The sequence below is a fragment of the Manacus candei genome, unplaced genomic scaffold (assembly GCF_025592945.1).
Source record: "Manacus candei isolate 608988 ecotype Guabito, Panama unplaced genomic scaffold, ASM2559294v1 h1tg000047l, whole genome shotgun sequence".
NCBI classification, from domain to species: domain Eukaryota; kingdom Metazoa; phylum Chordata; class Aves; order Passeriformes; family Pipridae; genus Manacus; species Manacus candei.
Window position 1 is genome coordinate 7,800,844 of NW_026138095.1, and position 20,566 is coordinate 7,821,409.

General features: G+C 53.4%; 1 protein-coding gene across 2 annotated transcripts in view; it reads left to right on the forward strand.

The window, feature by feature from the left end:
- The first annotated feature begins 4,221 nt into the window (after positions 1-4,221).
- Positions 4,222-20,566, forward strand: part of MGAT5B (alpha-1,6-mannosylglycoprotein 6-beta-N-acetylglucosaminyltransferase B) — a 62,321-nt gene continuing 45,976 nt past the window's right edge. For both annotated transcript variants that reach the window (XM_051797488.1, XM_051797489.1), the window contains exons 1-2: positions 4,222-4,538; positions 10,870-10,982. In XM_051797488.1, coding sequence (XP_051653448.1) covers positions 4,471-4,538; positions 10,870-10,982 — 181 coding nt within the window. In that variant the 5' untranslated portion in view covers positions 4,222-4,470. The remainder of the gene's footprint in view (positions 4,539-10,869; positions 10,983-20,566) is intronic.

The window sequence follows — 20,566 nt, forward strand, 5'->3', positions numbered from 1 at the left end:
TTGGAGAGCTCCTGATTATCCCGTGCATGGGGGTGCAAAGGTGGCTTCAGGACACTGCCACCCCTCCCTGCCCTTTGCTCGGTGCTCTCTCCAAACCCCAACCTATGAGCAAATTTAGGGCTGTTTTTGCTGCCCCTGGGAACAGGCAGAAAGCAGGGGTGGAGCAGGGCTGCCTGTACCAGCCCTCCAGTGCCTGTGGGAGCCCCCAGCACAGCCAAAAGTGGTTGGTGATGCTCAGCAGTGAGGGAGGTCTGTACCAGGCTTGGAGCTTTTCTGCCTCGTTGCTACAGAGATGGGCAGAGGCGTGAATGCAGTAATTGAGGGTGAGCCAGTGACGGAGAGAACTTGCTCTGTATCAATAAAGAGCTCCTTGTCCCCAGCAGTGTCGCTCGAGGGGCACGGAGAAGTTGTGGTGACTAAGTGATCTTATGCCCAGAGCATTTGGGCATTGCAGCTCCTGCAATCAAATTATATCTCTTACCTCAAGGGCAAGATTGTGTGCGAGGAGAACTTAAGGAAGTGGCTTGTCGTAGCACATTACAGTTGGTGGTTTGCTGTGATTCTTCCCCTCCAGGATCATTATTTTTCCATGAAGACCAAGTACCTTGAGGCTTGAGAGGAGGCTCCAAGAAGAAACTTGGACAGATCCATCCCCCAGGCTTTGGAAAGCACTGAAGAAGTGCTCCCCAGCTGGACTCCCAGGCTGGAGTGGGGAGTCTCTGGAGGGTCCCAGGATGACTTTGGAGCCCTGGCACATGGGCATCACTCACCAAAAGCCAACATAAATCCTGTCAGTGTGGTTTGTCTGGAGGTGCCCACAGCTGAGCAGCGATGAGTGTCTGTCTGTGCCCTTTGCAGGACTATGATATTTTAAGCTTTATTTCTGATGGGTTACAGCCCACCCTGCATTCATAACCTCTTTTCTCCAGCTGTGGTGATCTAAACCTTTGTGTTCTGCCCAGCAATGTCTCCTTGGGGAGCTCTGGGACTCATGGTAACACGGCTACTCAAGATCAGTTGAAAATTTCCCCAGGTCTTCTGCTGGGCCAGTGGTGCAGGGTGAGTCCTGGCTGCCAGCAGTGCTCTGGTGTCAGAGCTGGAACTCTTGCCTGCCCCAGTTACAGGCAGTGCTGGAGCCCGTACTGGAGATGCTCCAGGTCTACCTCTGGCTGGGCAGGGGCTCTAACTGGTGGAACACTGGTTTCTTTTGTACCAGCTGGCTGCTGAGCTGGTTCTCTCCATTCCCTGCTGCTGCTGAATTTGGAATAACAAACATGTGTGTGTGTAGTGTGTGTGTGTGTGTGTTGTGTTTGTGTGCGTAGTATAACTTCAGCATATTGATTTTTGGGGCCATTGCTTCTCAGTTGCTGAAGAAGATAATTCACTGCTTTATTACCATCCTTGGATTTTAGATTTATCCCTCTAAACAGACAGTGAGCTGGTAGTTAATTAAGCTTTTGTTTCAAGCAGCAGCACAGGGAAAGGACTGTCTGCTGCAGCACTTCTCCTCAGGGACAAGGGCCCTGAGGGTGCAGTAAATGCCACATTCCCATCCATGGGTGAGGAATCCTGCATGGGTGATTCTGGCAGGAGTCAGGAGCAGCAGAGGTAACTCTGCCTGGCTCCCTGGCCAGCATTGCAAGTGCCATTGCTCCCTGCTGGCCCCAGCACCCTGCCAGGATGTGCCTGGAGATTGCCAACAGCATATTTCTGTATTTTACTTTTTTTTTGGTTATGTTACTTTATTTGATATTGTTTCCTGGCTGATGCTGCAGGAGGCACCTGGAGGAAGCCAAGGTAGCTGACATGCTTTCTGCTGCCCAAGAAACAGCCCTCAGGGGGCCGTTTCCAGCCCAGGATCAGCCCTGGAGGGAGGAATGGGGAGACACCATTTCCTCCATGGTCCCTTCTCCCCCTCAACATCACTCGCCCCTAAATCTTAAAAAAATCTGTGTGTAGTACTTGCCACAGCCCAGCCTTTTCCTGCAATTGGCCTTGGGGAAGAGATGCTGGTTGGCACGATCCAGAACCTGTGGGATGCACAGAATGCCCTTGGCATTATCCTTAAGGAGGTGAGTGGGGGGATCTCACCCCACACAATTCATCCCACGCTGGAACTCTGGTAGCCCCCTGCTCTGCATTCCCTGGGATGGGATGATATTTTTTCCTCTCAGCCTCTTGGGAAGGTGCAGCTGGCTCCTGGTACACTGGAGGAAGCGATTTGGCTGCTCCATTGACCACTCCATGCAGTGTGTTTATGTGCATTTGGAAGGTTTCCAGCCCCATTGAGCTGAGCTGATCTCAGAATGAAGGGCTCTGCCTCCTGCTGCCAGCTGGAGCTGGGCTCTTGAGGGCAGCAAGTAAGGAAACACCAGGTTTTAGGTGATTTACAGCTCAGATGGGGACTAGCAGTGTCCTGTCAGAGCAGCAGGAGCTGGAAAGCAGGGGAGCAATCAGAAGCAAGGAGATCAGAGGTGGCAGGATCCCCACAGCCCTTCATCAGCCTGCTGCTCCTCTTCTTGCCCAATGACCAGGTGAAGAAAACCAGGTGGTTTTTGCAGAGAAGGCCAGATGCTCCCAACTGCACCTAAAATGGCAAGGACTGAACACACCAGCTGGATCTGTCCATGCAGTGGTTGCATCCATTAGGTCCACACAGGATGGGCTTCAGAGAAGGGTGTCCTTGCTAAGAGGTTGGGCTGCCCATACTGAAGCTCAGGGAGAGCTGACCCGAGGGTTTGGATTTGGCTGGCTGCTGTTCCTGATCAACATTTCCTGCCAGTCCTCAGCCTGTCTGCCTCAGCCCACTGTTATCCTGCTCAGACCCAGTGTGGCAATGTGGGGGAACACAGAAATCCTTCTGTATTTATGAAGCCCTAAAGAATACAGTTTTGCTTCTCACTTCTGCTTGAAAAAAAATTCGCTGTTTCATGAGGAGAAAGTGCTGTTTTGTGGTACATTTCCAGCTGTGGCTGATGATGTTGAAGCATATGCTCCCCAGAGCCCTGATGACCAAAGCCTCCCCTGGTTTCCATCAGGGAGAAGGAAGCAGTGTGAGTGTCTGGGATCCCTATGGAAATCAGAGCACGAAGGCAGCATTTCCCCTTCATCAGCCTCATGGGAAAACACTAGGATTGTGGACAAGCAAAGGAACCCATGGTTAGTTTACATGAAGGGGATTGTTGGAGACGGGAGGGTGTTGAAATTGCTCAGCACTTGGGGGGTAGATTGCTGAGCCATTCCAGGCAGGTGGAGCTGGAGAGGAATGTTTCTTGCCCTGGGAAGAACGGATGGAGAAGTGCTGGGAAAGACCACGGGAGGAGAGTGTCTGCAATAGGGAAGGCAAAGGGGCAGCTTTCCCTCAGTGTCAGCCTGTGCTTTGTGGTGGTGGGCAGAGAGGGACAGCCAGCCATGGGGTCAGCATGGCATGAGGGGGCCCTGTTGGCACCACAGCCCCCCCAGACCACAGCCTTCCCCCTGGTCCTGTCCTGGAGTGTGGCCAGATGAGCACACCAGGAGCCGTGTCCTCCTCCCAGCTTTCTGCAATCCTGTGCTCCCCCCAGGGTGCTGCATCCCCTCCCTCACCCCTGGTGAGGGGGACGTCTCTATAAGCTCTGGGCACATTCGGCTCCTTTAAGTCCCAAGCTTTGGGAGGCTTTTTGTGCCTGTCACCTTTCACGGGAGAGCTGGGAACACCTCTGCTGAGCTCAGCAGCTGCTCCTCCCGCCTCAGCTCTCACGGCCCCTTTGTCTTTCCCAAGGACACCACCCTGGTCCTTTTGGCAGCAACCAGGAGTGTCTGGGGACTTTGGGATGCCACATCATGGACTGTGATTGTTGCCCCCCGGAAAGAAAAAGAGGGTGATGGGGCTGCAAAGCCGCAGGGTGATGCTGTCAGAGCCAGAGTCCAGAACCCCCATTCCTAAGAAAAGAGGTTTGCCCCGCTCCTAAAGCCTACAAAAGCAAACAGGACCCGCGGGAGTGGCATTTCTGGGTTGACTCCCCTACCCCATTTTGCCAAAAAGGGCCATCCCCACCTCCCGAGGTCCCCACGCCGGGGGTCACCCGCACCGGGATGCGGCCGAAAACCGGCCATCCTCCCCCCAGAACGCCATCCCCTCTCCTCGGGGGGCTGCCGCACCCCCTCCCCGGGCACCCCCCGGCCCGGGCACCCCCTCCGCGGGGCCGGGTTGCCGCTAGATGGCACGCGGCGCCCGGCGGAGGCTCCGCGGGGCGGTGCGGGGCGGTGCGGGGCGGAGCGGAGCCGCTGCGCGGGGCTGCGCGGAGCGGAGCGGCCCGGCCATGGGCTCGGCCGGCCCCGGGCAGGGGCAGGGGTAGGGCGGGCGGGGAGGTGCCCCCCACCCGCACCCCGCCATGCGCCCCCGCGGAGCCCCGCGCTCCGCCCGCTGAGCCCCTCGGAGCGTGTCGGGGGGGTGCGGGGGCCGCCCTCCGCTCCCCGCAACTTTGAACGATGATCACAGTCAACGCGGATGGGAAGATAATGGTCAGAAGATGCCTCGTCACCTTGAGACCCTTTAGGTAAAGTTGGTGTGTTTCCTCCTCTCCCTTGCTCCCGCCTCGCCCGGCTCCTGCGGCTGGGAAGCGGGTGGCGGATCGTGGGGGGCTGCGGCTGGACGGGGGGTGTTTGTGTGGGTTGGGCGCAGAGGAGGATGTCAGGGATCCGGGCGGGTTTGCCTGCGGGTCAACCTGCGGGTCCTGCAGCTCTGGCAGGCTGGCGGCCCCCGGTTCACCCCTCCCGCCGGTGTCTTTGGGGTTATCACCGGGCTGTTCGCCGCTGCCTTCTTTGATACCGTCCTCAGAGGTGTTGGCGCTCGGGGGTTTTGGTTCCTCTGGTTTAAACCTGCTGGTGCCGACGAGGATTTTAAAACCCACCCTGAACAGGCAGCGATATCCAGGTCGATATCCAAACCTGAAACCCTCCGGCTCCAGCACACCCGTTACCGACCCATTGCTTTTCTCCCCTTGGTGTAACTCCTCGTGTTTGCCGTCATGCATTCGCTTCCGCTCTCCAGTCCTTGCTCTCCAGCTTTCTTGCTTCACTGTAGATGCTCTTGGGTTACTCCCAGGCTGGAGACACATGGGAGACGCTGGTAGTTGCTGGGTTTTTCTATGGAGAGAGGCACCAAAAACCCACAGAGGGGCTGGTGCCGTGGGACGAAGCTCAAGGTGGGGTCAGCCCAGCCCAGCGGTTGCCCGCGCTCCCCGCTGTGTTTGAAGGTCTGGGATCACTGGAGGGATCTGGTCGCTGCCTTTTTCCTTAGCCCAGGCTACCGCCCGGAGCTTCAGGGAGGACAGGCTGTGCCTCTCTTTTGCGCTCTGGAGGTGCTGACTGCCTGTCCCCGGGAGCTGCCTGGCTCTGCAGTGCTTGCCCGGAGGGATTCCTGCTGCTGGATCCCGCAGCAGTGCCCTGGGACTGGGGAACTTGGCCAAGGGGATGTCAGAAAGTGGTGGCAGAGGCGTGAGGGTCCCCACAGCTCAGGTTTGCTCTGAGTGTGGAGTGGGGAACGATTGTGAGAGAGATGGGAAGGACACACATGCCCGGGGCTCTTCACTTGGCTATTTGCTTTCCTAACTGGGTTTGAAGTCCATAATGAAGAAGTGACTGGCCTAAGCATCCCTGTCCCCTGTCCCCTGGACATCACCCCTGGAGCAGGGGAACCCATCTTCAGCAGAGACCTGGAATCACGATGGGGGAGCACAGGGAGCGTGTCACAAGGTGATCAGAAGGTCCCACTGGAGATGAGGATGTGTGTGATGAGAGTTCTGTGGTGGCTGGAGGGTCCCTGGTGTCTGTAGCAGTGTGGAGGACCTGCACCATCCTGTCTGTGTGACCTGGGCTGGCTTCTACTCTCAAACCATTACAGACCAGTATCAGTTCCATGGGAACCAGCAGAGTTGCCTTTGTTAAAAATCAGGCTTTCTCTCTGTAAGAGGAGAAATTCTCAGGACCATCTCTTTGCTGTCCCACAATGTCCAGGACCTCTGCACCTCCTCCATGCTGCTGTCATGCTGAGTGTGACACTCCCCCCCCCATGCCACAGTCCTGTGTCACCTTGCTCCCAGCCCAGCATGGGCAAGTGTTGGCACTACCCCGCTCCAGCAGTAAACTGGCACAAATCAGCACCCCCTGCCCTAAAATCAGCACCCACGTTCTCAGCTGGTGTGGATCACCTACAGGAGTGGGAGTAGATTGTGACAATCAGGATGTAAATCGGTTCCTTGTTGCTGGCTGGGCAAAGCCTGGCTGCTCCAGGGAATCCCGGGGTGCGATCCCCTGCCTGGTGTAGACTCCTGGCAGCCCTGCTGTCGTCAAACAGCGAACAGGAAACCTGATCCTTTGCACCAAAACATTTCATTAACCACCCTCCAGACACGCTTAGCAAAGCAGTGCAAAGCCCTGAGCTGCGAGAGCTCCTGCAGCAGAGGGGAAGGGAAGGGAGGGCACATCTCTCCGTGCGTGTTTCGTGGTGCCACATTTAGTCACGAATTCACTGTGGAGCCCTGGTCCAGCTCGCCCAGCTCTTGGTTTTGTAGAACTTGGGGAGTTCAGGCAAGTTTGCCAGCTGGAAACCAAAGCTGGGCTTTCCATGTGATATAACATTGATCAGTGAGAGAGTTCACTCTGGTCCCCTTTGTGGAAGACGATGCCCATGGCTGAGCATCAGTTCAGCAGTGCTGTGATGCTGCTGGGCTCTGAGCAAAAACAGGTTTGCAGGAGAAGGATCATCTTTTATTAACTTGACTGCTGCTGCTTGTAGGAATGGTGGCTCAGCCTCTGGGCTTAAGAGACTTGGGTGTTGAAAACTTGTTTAATAAAAGATGTTACCTGTTCTCCGTAGCCCTTGTTTTCCCCTGTGCATCTGTGTAATATTCTTCCTGTGGGTCCCAGCAGGGTGATGCAGCACTGTGGACACAGTCCCAGTGTCACAGCCCCATCCTACTGGGTGCTGCTGGCCTTCCTCCCCCCACTGCCTCCCAACTCAGCGCTCAGACCCTCCTGGTCACGTCCAGCTTTCAGTTCCATGGGCCAGAATCTGCCACGACTGGGCATCACTTCCAATTTTCACTAAAGGCTCAGGGAATTTGGCTTCCTTCTCTTTTGGCACCAAGCCAGAGCCCAGAACTGTGAACATTTCAGTTTGGGGAGGATGTGGAGAGGGACTTGGCACCAGAACTGTGCTGGGAGATGAATTAAACGTGACGTGGGATGACAGGCAAAGCCAGCATGCAGGATAGATGTTACTGTTCACTGGAGCTCCATAGTCTTCAGGGAGTCAGACTTGATTTTGGGGCAGAGGACCCAGTGCCTTTGGACAATTTGGAATATCTAGGGACTGGTATGTTTTACCTGCTTCATGGTATTTTTCTGCATATAGAGACTGCTCAGATAAGGCTCGGCCAAGCATCTTTAATCATCTGGAGAAGATCAACAGAAGTAAAAGAGATGGAGTCCTCAGGCTGAGAGTCCACATCTGCACCCTCCATGCTCCCTGGAGCACTGCTGCTGGGCTCAATCCACTTCTCTCCCAAACACAGCAATTCCAGTTAGGCTCTTATCCCTCTTTTTTTTTTTTTTCTAGGGAGAAAGCATCTTGCATCTCCCCTACTCTCTGTGTAATCCAGTCAAAATGAAAAAGGTTTTGTTTCCTAGTGAGCTAATAGAGCACCTTTATACCTTTTCCCTCCCTTCCCCTTTTTGTTTTCTCCCTCTTTTGCTTCCCTTCCCCTCTTTCTTTTTGCTTGGTGTTTAACCATCACTCCTTGCCAGAGTATAATTACGAAGATTAAAAAGCGTAAACAAGGTCTTGCATAATGATGAAGATGTTGTCAGTAGGAGGGGTGAGAGCAAAGAACAAGATCAGATCAGAGCACTTAGTCAGGTGATGCTGTGTTAAAATGTCCCTTGGGGGAGGGGGCAGCTGGCAGCAGGAGGGGGCCTTGGGTGGGTTTTGTGCCACGATGTGCTCCCAGGGAGGACCCTCGGTCGCAGGGCATTGCTGGGCTTTGACCTCCTTCAGCTTGTTTCTTCTCCACTGTGCTGTTGTCCTGTCCTGCCAGGGAAGTGCCATGGCAGACAGTGGCCCCCCTCTGCTTCTCTAAGGACAAATTCAGCCCTCCAAAGCCAAGCTGGGTGCTGCAAACCCCTCCACTGTGTTCCTGAGAGCCTTTTCCAGACCCAGCACTGTGCTGTGTGGCTGGGAACAGGGTGTGATAATGGGAATGCACTAATGTCCCCAGATCACCCCCTCTCCAAGCTATTTATGGGACACCACGTTGCTTTGCAGCATCAGGGATGCTCTGCTGCCTCCACAATCACCTCCGTGCTGGAGCTGGACCACGGCTCTCTGGAAATCCTGCTCTGAGGTCTGCTTTGGGATCAGGGCTGAGGTCCATGGGCATCTCTGTGTGCAGGTGCTGCAGCTCAATGGTTTATCAGCATCTGCTGGGGAGGGGATGGCTGTGCTCCACTAGTTACTGCTTGTAGGGCACTCCAGCCATGCCTGTAGCCAGGCCTTTAGGGATGGGAGTCCGGATTAGCAGAGACTTACATAGCTTTTTTAAACTGCTTTCCACCCTTCCAGGGCAGGCTCATTCTGAAGTGAAAGGGACCTGAGCTGCTTCACTCCTGGAGTGCCTGCACAGGGGTGTCAGGCAGTTTTAGTGATGCCCTTGAGCATCCCCTCTCCCAGGTGGGTCAGATCTCCCGGCCTGGCTGTCAGGGAGTGTTTGTGTTGGTGCTGAGTGTGCTGCTGTCAGAGCTTGTTAATGCTGACGAGCCCAGGGTGTTGCTTTTCCTCCTGATTAGGTGAGAAGGGGGTGGGGAGCTGCACAGTGCTGCTCCCCCAGAGCCATGGCCAGGTGCCCCTTATCTGCTGGGGATGGGGCAGGGCTGGTCCATGGGAGCAGGGGGATGGACCAGGGTCAGGTGCCTGTCTGCTGTGAGCAAGGCTGATCCTCCTCAGAGCAGGCAGAGGAAACCCTTTGTTCTTGCACTGCAACTTGCAACTGTGTGTATTGTCTGTTCAACAGCAGCGTGGGAGCTGGTGGGATGGAGGTAGGGAGCTCCTGGGGTCCTGCGGGGGTGCCATGTCCTGCCCAGGAGTCTTTCCAGGCAAGGAAAGCCTGGCAATGCTGTGCTGGGACAGTAGGGAGCTGCCCTGGGAGCTCCTCCAGTAGATCTCCCTGAGGAATCCCAGTCCTTCTTGAGCTGCTTGACCCTGTACTTCAGCTCTTCACAACATCTCCTGTCACTAACAAGGGCTTTGAAGGAGGTCACTTTATTTGCCAGCCCTTTTCAGCGGCAGATAATTGCCATGCTGGTGTGTTGTAGCTCAGAGTTGGTGGCTGGTTCCTAATCCTCTGCCTTTTAACTATGTAGTAATGCTTAGATGGGGGGGTCCTTTGCAAGCTGTTCTCTGGAAAAGCCTGGTTTGGGTGTTGAGTGGCTGTGCTGTGGGTCTGTGTGCACAGCTCCCGAGCCCTGTGGATAATCCTGTGAGCTTGTAAAGGAGAGTTGCTGGTTCCTGCCCTCCATGGTTTGCTTCCCTCTGGCTCAGGGATGCTGGGAGGAAGCAATGTCAAGTGACCACCCCTAAGGTCTTCCTCAGCTCCCTGTTTCACATGTGATTTATTTATCAGACGACAAACCTGTTTTTTCACAAGGCTGCCTGGCAGATATCTTTTTTCCTTCACCTTCTTAAAATTTTCCCTGGGTTTGCTGGGATCCCTGGTACACCATGGCTCTGGAAGCTGTTGTACGTGGCACTTGGCAGTGGCTCTGCCAGGGCTTTTCCTGTGTGTCCATTGGAGGATCCTGCACCTCCACGGAGTCTCGGAGATGACGGCAGCACCTCTGAGCACTGGAAGGAGGCCAGGCATCCATCCCTTGGCACAGTGTGCTCTGCTTTATGCTCCCTGGTGCACAATAACCCTCCTGCTGGCACAGAACTCTTGCCATCAGCCTTTTCACTCCCCGAAAAGTGACGTGCAGGGTGACATCCTGACTGGTGTGTCCCTGTGGGAGCTGCTTTCCTGGCAGCCTGGATGAACAAAGCAGTGATGGGATGGTCCCAGGCCATGAACAAAGCAGTGATGGGATGGTCCCAGGCCATGTGTGTGCTGCCAGTGCAGGTCCCTCCTCATCTCCCTGCTGCCAGTGCAGGTCCCTCCTCATCTGCCCGTGCTGCACAGGCTGTGCCAGACACAATGGCAAATGCCGGTGGCCTAGTTACAGGGGAACAAAAGATCTTACTTAAAAAAAAAAGGGTTTGGTTTTTTTTTTTTTTTTAGATCCTGTGGGAGGAAGGGAAGGTATAAGGCCTTTCTTTACTCTGGACTCTCCCAGGAGGAACATGGGTATTGTTCATTGTGGTGGTTCCTGCGGTCGAGGTTCTTGGGCTGGATCTAGTGGAGCATCTTGGTCTGGCAGTCGTGGTCTGGCTCAGCTTTCCCACTGAAGATGCAAGTCCTCCAGTCCCCCTTCAGGGCCTGCCTGTCAGAGCAGGCTGCAGGGATTTCAGAGGGTGTTCTCAGGCAGAACCTGCCTGCTCAGTGCCAGGGTTTTGGCAGAAGCCCCCTGGGGCTCTTGTGAAGCACGGGTGGGTCTGGCCATGGTTGGGGTGAGGTGCTGGTGTGCTCTCGTGGGACTGGGGCTGCAGAGATGCTCCTTGCCTGTGCTGAGTGGAGTGACCCATGGGGATGGAGCAGTTGGGAAGTTGGGATGGTCCCAAAGACCCCAAAACAAAGCGGCTCCTGCAGAGGGGTTACCCCAGGTGCGGAGGGTGGTGGAGCTGGCCCAGGAGTGAGCTGGTTCCTCATCACACCTCCAGCTCTACTTTCTCTCCCACAGGATTTTCGTGCTGGGCATTGGATTTTTTACCCTGTGCTTCCTGATGACTTCTCTGGGAGGGCAGTTCTCTGCCAAACGCCTGGGGGACTCGCCCTTCACCATCCGGACCGAAGGTGAGTGCAGCTCCACGTCCATCCTGTCCCATGGGATGCTCCATGTGCTCCGTGTCTCTAACTGGCTAAGGCAAGTCCTGCTTTGTTAGAAAGCTCAAAATTTCAGTGTAAAACCAATTTTTTCCCTTTATTCTGTGGATTTGGCAAGCAAAGTATTGCTTCCAGATAAATTGCTGCACATTTGGCTGTTGCTGTGTTTCTTATTGGGGGAGGTATGGCTCATTCATGGTCTCACACACTGTTTTTGAACACAAAGCATCCTCTCTCCTGTCTCTGGAGGAAGGATGCCAGATTGGAGGAGAGTTGTATTCTTTGTCCTCAGGACTTGGCAGGTGCAACCTGAGAGGTTTTTTTCTAGCTCTTTAACACTGGGTTCAGCCTTTCCTGTGACACTGATACATAGGGACTGGCTGTCCCACAGGGTGATGTAGCTGTGCCCAGCAGGGCAAACAGCTACATGGGGTGAGCAACCCCCAGAGCAGAGCGGGACCAAGGCCTCAGGACATGCACAAGGCAGGAGCTGTCTAATGTCAGTACAGACCCCTCTCTGTCACCTGTGAAAGGTGGCTGTTGGGGGAGGCTCTGGTGGCTGGAAAAGCCAACTATCACACCCATGGAAAAAGTCAGGAAGGATGATGTGCACTGGGCAGCCTTACTGGTGCACTGGGAAATGGGGAGTCAGAGCCCACGGGAAACTGGGGAAGCTCCATCCTTGGGGACTCTGAGAACACTTCTGGCTGACGGGAGGCTGTGGGCAGGTCTGACCCCCTCTGTTTGGAGCAGGAGGTCAGGGAAGCGACCCCAGAGGTCCCTCCTGGCTGGGGGAGTGCGGAGATCACGTGGATGAGGGTGGGAATGCACGTCGAAGTCAGGGGGATGGGAACAGAAGTGGATATGCTGCTTATTAGTGCTGTGAAGTCTCAAAAGGTCTTTTTGAATAACAAACTGGCATTTAATTAACACGTGTTGTGGATCCCAAGGAAACCCAAGAAATATTCCTGGTGGTTACTGCTGCTGTTAGATGCACAGTGCTGGGCTGAGGGTGAGCTCAGAGCAGGAGGTTAATTTTGCTGGGCTGATCAGCCCTTGGTGTGGGGAGATCAGGCTGATATTCTCACAAACATGGACAGGTTCAGGGCTGATGGCTTTGGAGGAGTTCTGGGTGTGTGGCCTCATGTTTGCCATGCCCAGGCTTAAGTATCTTTTGGGACTGGGCTCCTGGTGGGGAAGGAGCCTGATCCCTGCTGCTGTTCCCTGCTCCACCTGGACTCATCGAAGCACAGGGTTTATGGGCCCTTCTGAGCATTATTCATTAACTGCTGGATGTTGCAGGGAAGCTGGCAGCATCCTCTCCCAGGCACTCTGAGGTGGGCTGCTCTACCAGCAGAGCTGGTGTCTTTAGCAGGGTAGGCTTTTGGCTAGTGAGTGTCAGGTCCTGTGGTCCTTCCTGGGGCTGATCCCAGCTTTTGTGGCTGTTTGTGCTGCTTGTTGTTTCCACATGTCCTGCCAAGCTCAGCATTGATGCTGTGCAGGGGAAGCTGACCCTGTGCTTCAGTGCCTGCAGGGCTGGGGTGGCTGCACAGTATCAGGAGGTGTCAAAAAATCACTTGCTTAAAAATTGTTTGCATCCAAGAGATCCTTTGTGTTGTGGGTAAATGCTAAAGCTCACGGTCCAGTTTAGGCTGGGGCTGTTCCTGTTTCTCCCTGGGTGTCCTGACCAGCCCAACCCTGAACCTCAGATATTGCAATCCAAGGGGAAACATGAAAATACCCCCGCCCTGCCAAGGGCTTTCTTGGCTTCTCAGCTGTGCGAGCAGCCAGTCATAACCAAAATAAAGATAGATGTGAGGCAGGAGCATGAAAAGGAGAAATGGATAATGTCACAGTCCAAAAGTTAATCCCATTTAAAATTTGATTTTTGTATGTGAATCCCTTTCTTGGCAGTTGTCTCCAAAAGCCAAGTTTCTCGGTGTGTGCCAGAAATCATTCCTCAGATGGATTCTCTGCTTGGTGATTCGATGCAGCAGAGGCTTTGCATCTTGACAATAAATAAAAAAAAACCTTCTGAAATGCAAGTTATTTTATCCTAATCCGCTGCTGTCAAGTAAACACAGACAAAGGTTCCTTTGTTTTGAAATGGCCACCCAGAGAATTTGTTCTGCAAACAAAGATGTAGATAAAAAAGAGAACAGATAGGTCTGTAAATTTTGAACGTGGGAGATGTTTCGGGAAGGGCTCTAGACTCACGAGATTGAGTTGTTTGTGCCCTCTTCTCTCCTGCTCTTTAGAATTTAAGATGTTCGGTGTTTCTTTTTTTTTCCCAAGCATCTTTCTTGGGGTTGTTTTACTACCAGAGTTAAGGGGCAGGGGGCTGATCCTGAAAAAGTACCAGAATCTGCAGTCCTGGTGCTGACAGTGCAGCCAGGAGGGATTTGGCAGTGGTCCCCCAGGCTGGATTTGGTAGGGATACACATCCTGGTGGTGGAGTTTGCTGCTGCAGGGGATTAGCAGAGGAAAACAGGTTATTAAGTGTTAAAACACCATTAGATGTGGCTGGAAGAGTGCCTGGAACGGCTGTAGCTTGTTCAAAAAATCAAAAGCCTCTGGATTCCTCTTGCTGTTGGTTCCTGTGTGGTTGGGTATGAGGTGCTGGAGGGATTTGCTGCAGACCCAGGGGATGTGTAGGATGGGTCCTGATATCCCGGATCGGCTGGAGTTGAGCTCTGCCCTCCTGCTGGGCTTCTGATTCTTGCCAGAGGGGTCTGGTTTGATTTCAGCTGACCTTGGTGGTGCTTTGGTACAAGGGCTTTGAGTGGTTCATATAGATGGAGGTGTTTGGGGTCTGTGAGAACTGCAGCAGCAGTTCTCATGCTGAGGTCCTTGAATCCCGATGCCTTTGGGGAGTGGTGGTTTGCTGAGCGACTGGAGTTGTGTGTTTACTGTCTTTCTAACCTGTTTTCAAGTGTTTCCTGCTTCTCAGCTCGAGAACTCAGCACCTGGCCTTTTCCACCCCAAAACAAGCTTCCCAGCAGCATCTCCAGCTGTTTTCCTGTCGGTGACCACAGCTGGGCTCCTGCACTGTGTTTCCTCAACTGCCTTGGAAAAGGGATCAGTGGGGATGGGATGAAGGAAGGACAGGGGTGGTGGAGAGCTGATTTTAGAGCATAAACTGGAAAATACAAGACAGCAGGGGTGAAGCACATCCTCTGCAAGGCTGTTGCACCTTTTCCTGGGTTGCCAAGATGTCTTTTGGGGTTTGTTCTCCTCGGGGCTGCAGGATATGGACCCTGATGGGATAATAAACAGCTTGTGGACTGGGACAGGGGGTTTCCCAGTGCTACACCACTGGGACTTTCTGCAGCAGGGCAAAGGTAACTTGACCTGGAGTCTGTCTGGGGGTGGCCAGTGCAGCAGAGAACAACTGCTGAGAACATCTGCTGCAAAAACCTCTGAGACTTGATCATTCGTATTCCTTTTTTAGGGAATAAAAAAAAGGCATCTGGGAAAGTTGTGGAGAAAGCCTACTAGGGAAGCCCCCCTTACTGGCTTGGGGTATCTTGTCCTGCATGCAGACCGTGGAGGAAACTGAGCACTGCGGCTTCCTTGGGGTGTCAGAGTGGCTCTGGTTTGCCATGTTGGGCTATCAAGGGAGGTCCAGAGACAGCAGCCAAGGCATGTTGTGCTGGAAATGGTGTTTAACATCACCTGGCAGAAGTCCTGCCCTGTTCTCCCCAAACCCAGCTCCCCTCCTGTATTCCAGCTGCTGGAGTGCTCTGCCTCTCCTGCAGCTGATGCTTGCTCCAGTTCCTGGAATCTCACCTGCCTGAAGCGATTTCTTCCATCAGGGAGTGCAGAAGAGGTGAGAGGGAGATGGTTCAGGGCTGTGCAGCACAGCTGAGTGCTTTGTTGTTTGTGCCTTTTGTTTCTCTCCAGAGCAGGGATGTTGGTGGAGGGGTGGGAACTGTGCTGCAGAAGATAATGTTGGAAGTTGCTCAGGGTTTTGTAGGGCATCATCACTTTTTCAGAGCTGTAGGACTGTGAAGCAACAGGATCTTGTGTTATTTCAATCCCTTGAATTGCTCCCTGTGGAGCAAAGCAAAGAGGCCAAATAGAAACACAAGAACCTACATGATCTCCTCAGAGGGGTCCTTTGCTCCTGCTCCTGTCTCTGCTGCTTTTCCTTGTACTCCAGCAGCATCCCAACTGGGTTAGCATGCCCAGGTAACGTTGCCATTTGTTCTCACAGGAGATGCAGAAAGGTCAAGCTTGCATTTGCCAGTGCTTGGAGTGAGCTTGAAAAACTCCCTGTCCTCCCTCACAGTCAGCTGTGCTGGGAGAGGAGGAAGAGGAGGAGGAGGAGGTCTGTGTCCATGATCCTGACCTGCTGTGTATCCTCTCATCATGAGGGATGACAGCAGAGGAGGGGACAGCTTGGTTGGGCTCTGTCCTGGCTGCAGTGAGATGCTGCTCGGCCTGAAGGAGGTTTAAAGCAAAACACAGATGTGTTCACCCTCCCATCCCAGTTCCCTCTCTCTTGGGAGAGATAATTTCAGGACCCATTTGCAAACTCGGGTCACTGCCATCTGTGACAGATCCCAGTCTGCTTCTCTCCAGAGCACGTATTTCTTCTGACAGGAGCTTGAGTGGGGCAAAATACCCAAAAGTTGCTTTGTGGCTTTGAGAATCCCTTTTCTTACCTGACCTGGCTGGAGAGAGCACCCGGGAGCGAGGGCTCCGACTGCTCCTTCCTCGAGACATGGTGCACAGATGTGTAATTCCAGGGATGCTCCTGTTCCCTTTGCTTTCAAAAAACCATGTGAGTTATAAATTTATCTTGCTACCTTTAATGCACAGCGAAGGTGACAGGAGAACCAGTTGTGAAGACTCCTGTGAGCCAGTGACAGTGACGGGGGGCGCAGGCAGAGGAGGGAGGGAGCTGGGCAGACTCTGCTCAGCAAATCCGGTGCTAATTATTCCCAGTTTCTCCCTGAGTGAGTTATAACCCTCTCCCGGGCTGCTTGTGTCGTGTTTTGACGTTGTCTGCTGATCAGCCCTGGGTAACTGCAGCGGCTTGTGAGCAGCTTGTCAGGATCAGTGGAAGCTGGAGCGTGTCTCGCCGGATGGCGCTGGATGCTGGTCCAGGCAGGGGGATGAGGCTTCTCTCAGGATCTGAATCCAGAATTTGCTTGTGCAAAACTCTCTCTGAAGGCAGCAGGGGTTTTCCCTCTCTGATCACCTCTTCCTGCAGTGCCTGTGGGGCTGTTATCCAGGTCCCTGTGGAGAGGGTGTGGGTCAGTGGGTGTGTGGCACCTCCTTGGCACCAACTGGGACATTCAGGTCTTGCATGTCCCCAGTGCTTTATTTTTTCCTGCTGTATCCAGAGCTGGATTAGAGTCTCCTGTGGGTGCCAGCCAGGGGGAACCCATGGGGAGGAGTGTGCTGGGCAGCTCTTCAGTGCCTGGGGCTCATTTCCAGCCTTGCTGCATCCATCCCTTCCAAAGCCGCTCCAAGCTGCCTTGGAGGCTGGAGCAGCCAGCTGATGCTATGACAAGTTGGCTGGTTGGTGCAAGTGGAGTGGTTGGTTCTGGGAGGATCTCCTTGGTGAGAAGCTGTGCTGGGGGCTGATGGGCTTTTGATTTTTCCTGGGGAAGTGGGGGTAACTCTGGCAGCTCCCGCTGCTCGGGACTGTTCTCCCCCTTCCTTATTGTCCAAGTACTGCTGGGGAGAAGGGGGTTAATGGAGAACCCAGATGCAGGGTGAGGGCTTTCTGCCTCAGGCATTGCCTTTTGCCAGCTCCTGCTGGATGCTTGGTTGCTCCAAGAGCCCTTTTAAGTGGGTAACACAGCACCCGTGAGTGCCATTGGCTCCACTGTGTTGGGGTTGCACCCCCATGGCCAACACCAGGATGTCCTTAACCTGCAATTTTTTGGGAGCAGACCATTGTTTTGTTTGGGTGGAGAAAGTGGGGGTTGATAAAAAGTATGTGTCCTCTCCTGCTTGTGCCCCCCATCAGAACGTGCACTGTGCTCCCATCCCCTGCCCACACTTGGAAAGGGACTTACAGGTGGAAGTGCAGAACTTTACTGCTCTTATTAAATTGCTGTTGCAGGCAGGGGAATGAGTGCTGTTAAAATAAGGAAAGTAAAGGCATCTACAGGGTTCCACATCACACTGGGGGTTACTGCCCACTTCTGTGGGAATATGCTGGGGGAGGAAAGTGCATATTGAGGGGGGTAAAAAGAAGTGTCAGGGCTCCTGTTTCAGTGGTTAAGACTGAATCCACTCTGTGAACATTTCTCTTACTGAAGAAGTGGCTATTTGGTAGAATTGCTGCTCAGAATTTGATGCCTGCAGGCTTAAAGAGAAGAAAAAAATTATGCCACCAAACCTATGGGAAGATGGGAGTGTAAATTCCTGAGTCTGGGGGAGCAGAGGTGAAGACGTCGGTGCAGGGATGTGCACTGACCCCTTCCCTGCTGTCCCCACACTGGAGGAGGCAGGAACAGCATCCTGCTGCCCTGGCACTCTGTTATCTCCGTAAGCAACGACTCCCAGGGAATGATTAAATCAATTAATTGATTTTCTATAGCTCATAAGGAAGTCAAATGGCATTTTCATCAATGCATGATGAGCCAACACCCCACCATGGCCAGGAGGAATGTTAATGGCTCTTTATGCTTTTATTACCCCTTTTCACTCCTAAATCAAAATTCATCTGGAGCCTGGGAGGCAGCAGGTACTTCAGAAAATAAAACTAGCACAGTGGGAACCATAGCAGCCTCTGTAAAAGCTGGGTTTTCCCATTGATTTATTTGTTTCTCTGGCTTAAATGGGAGTCCAGGGCCTGGTTCAGTTCGAGCAGAGATTAGCTGAGGCTCATCCTGCAGGGTCTGCTTGGGGCTGCTGCCCCACTCTGCTGCTGCCAGAAGGATCCAGCCACTGGGCTCTGTGGAGGTTGATGGGTTTGGAGGAAGGGGATGATTTATTAGCCCCTGGAAGCAGGGTGGCAGGATGCCCAGCACTGGATGGCCCAGGATGGCCAATATTTTTGGCTGAAGGAGAAATGGTAATCATTTTGGAAATGTTAAATGAGTGAGTTCTGCTGTTTCTGAAGCAGAAGGTTTTTGGGACAGCTGTAAATGTGGCTGTGGGCTCGAGTGCTGGATGTGCAGAGCTGGAGGAGCGATGCTGGTGCTGAACTTCCTGAAACCTTCCTCTGGCTGCTTTTGGGGTGTGCAAATGCTGGTTCAAATCCTTCCTTTCAAGCAATTCTTGAGGCACTGGCTCCTGATAGTACAGTTTTCTCTGGATCAGCAATGAGGGCTGTTAGGAGGAGAACCAGTTGAGTTAGTGCTGATGCCCTTGTAGAGAAGCCTCTCTCATAAAGACCAACAACCCAAATGAAAGTTGGTCCCTGTCCTGTGGGACCCAGTGTGTGCTGCTCCTCACCTGGAATTGGGGGTCCCAGCTGCAAAACCGGGGTCTGGTTTTGCCTCTGGTGTGCCAACAGCATCCAGTGTGGGGTCCAGCTGTGCCCAGGAGCTCCTGTGTCCCCTGGGATCTGCTCCAGCAGCTGCCCTTGATCCATCCCTGTTCTGGAGCCCTTGTGTTTTAGGAAGCAATTTAAAATCGATGTTAATCTTGTAATTTGGAAGCCTCTCCTGCAGTGTGAGGTGTTTGAAGCGCTGCAGAAAAGCTTAAAATGCAATTTAAAATAGTGCTGGCTGGCAATAGAGAAGAAACTAAAAATTCCCTGCTGCTACTTTTTAAAAAGAGAAAGTTAGGGGGGGATGAAAAGGGAGAAAAAAATGGGCTAAAAAAACCCCCAACCATTAAATAAAAGCTGAACTGCAGCTTGTGCTGGGGTTGTGTGTATTCATCTCCTCTTCCTCAACTCCTCTAACCCATCTCCTGGGGCTGCTGGGGAGAGGAGGAAATGGTCCTGTGGACTGTCCCCATGTCCCAGAGGGAACACCAGGTCTACTGATGTGTGTGGGGAGGTAAGAAGTAGTAAAAGCTGGGGGAAACAGCCCTGTGCTCTCCTTTGCAGCAATGAAACACTCCTGGGTGGGAGTGTAAGTGTCTGTTTGTATTGCTCAGCTTTGTGCCTTTTCTTATTTGTATGGAAATAGGGAGAGAAAGTGTTTGGGTGGAGATAGAGCTGCAGGCTTCTCCTGCGGGTGTTTCCTTTCAGATGTGGGAACAATGGGAGCTAGTTGGGGTAGAGAAGCATCAGGAACCCCTTTTGCAGGCTCAGCTTGGGGTCCCACAACTGAAGGGCTGCCCCGATGGAGGAACAAGACCCCAGACCCAGCAGGGTTGGTACAGGAACACTGGGCTGGCACCCCTCTCCACACTCTGTGCAGGCTTGAAGAAGGCTGGTAGGACCTTGGATGGAGGCTGAGGTGTGTTCAGGACCTCTCTGTGGTTTCCTCTAACCAACCTCCTCCACGAGACCTTGTGGGGTATCGTCCTCCTGGGCAGCATCCATAGCAGTTTTATGGCAGATGTGGGTGGATTTGCTGGTGGCAGTAACTGGCTGGGAGCCCCCTGAGGGGTACAACCACGCAGTGGGACCTTGCCCATCCCTGGAGCAGCTTCCCCTAAGGGATGGAAATGGAAAGTGGCCATCACTGCCAGCCTGAGCCTGGCCTTGGGCTTTTGTGCTTCCAGTTAGTGCTGGGTCTCTGGGCTGTGATTGTAATGGATTATGTGTCAGGGTTAGCCCTTGGCTAGTTGGCTGTTTGGTCTTTTAATCTGCTTGAATTGAAATCAATAGTGAAAGTAAATAGGGGAACGTGAGAGGGGCAGAGAATTGAAAGGCTGGGGCTTTGCTCCCTGGGAATGTGCTGGGGTGGGTGCCCTCATGGGAGGATGGGCTGGGAACAGCCCTGGGTGCCACCACCTGAGGAGCTGGGCAGTGAGGTCTGGGCCTGGCTGCACCACGTTGGGGGATCCTCCAGTTTCTTCTCCAATAAATCCTGCAAGATAACATTGTCCTTTTGAGGGGTTTAAGTAACCTGGAGTTGTTCTTTAAAGGAGGAAACCAGAGCCAAGCAAACGATGCTTTAGATGGAAATTATTTCAGCCGCTATTTTCAATGGATGTGAGTAACATCTGACCACCTCTGAGCAAATTCCCTTCTTGGACCAGAGCATTTGGAGATGGCCAGGCAGGGATATGCCTGATTGTCTGAGAAGGGAGGGAACCAGCAGCAAACCAGCCATGATATGGACAGTGGGGATACAGCGTGGAATTGCATTTTAAATGTCAGGGAGATGCTTTGGGTGCTGTTCACATGTGTCTGTGAAGATGTGGGTCAAGGCTGTGCCTTGATCTCCCTGCAGTACATTGGTGATGGTTAAGGGAGGCTTTTTCTGTCCTTGAAATGGCTTGGATTTGGGTGGAAATGTTGTTCTTTCCCATCTTCTCAGTGTGAATGCTGAGCATTGTGAGCCTCCCTGGAGCAGGATGGGGCTGAGTGACCCAGGGACAGGGAGCTGCCAACAAGGTCCAGCAGCTCTGCAGGGTGAGGAGGTGTGAATCAGTCCAAGTGGCTAAAGGGAACATGCCCCCAAAGTGCC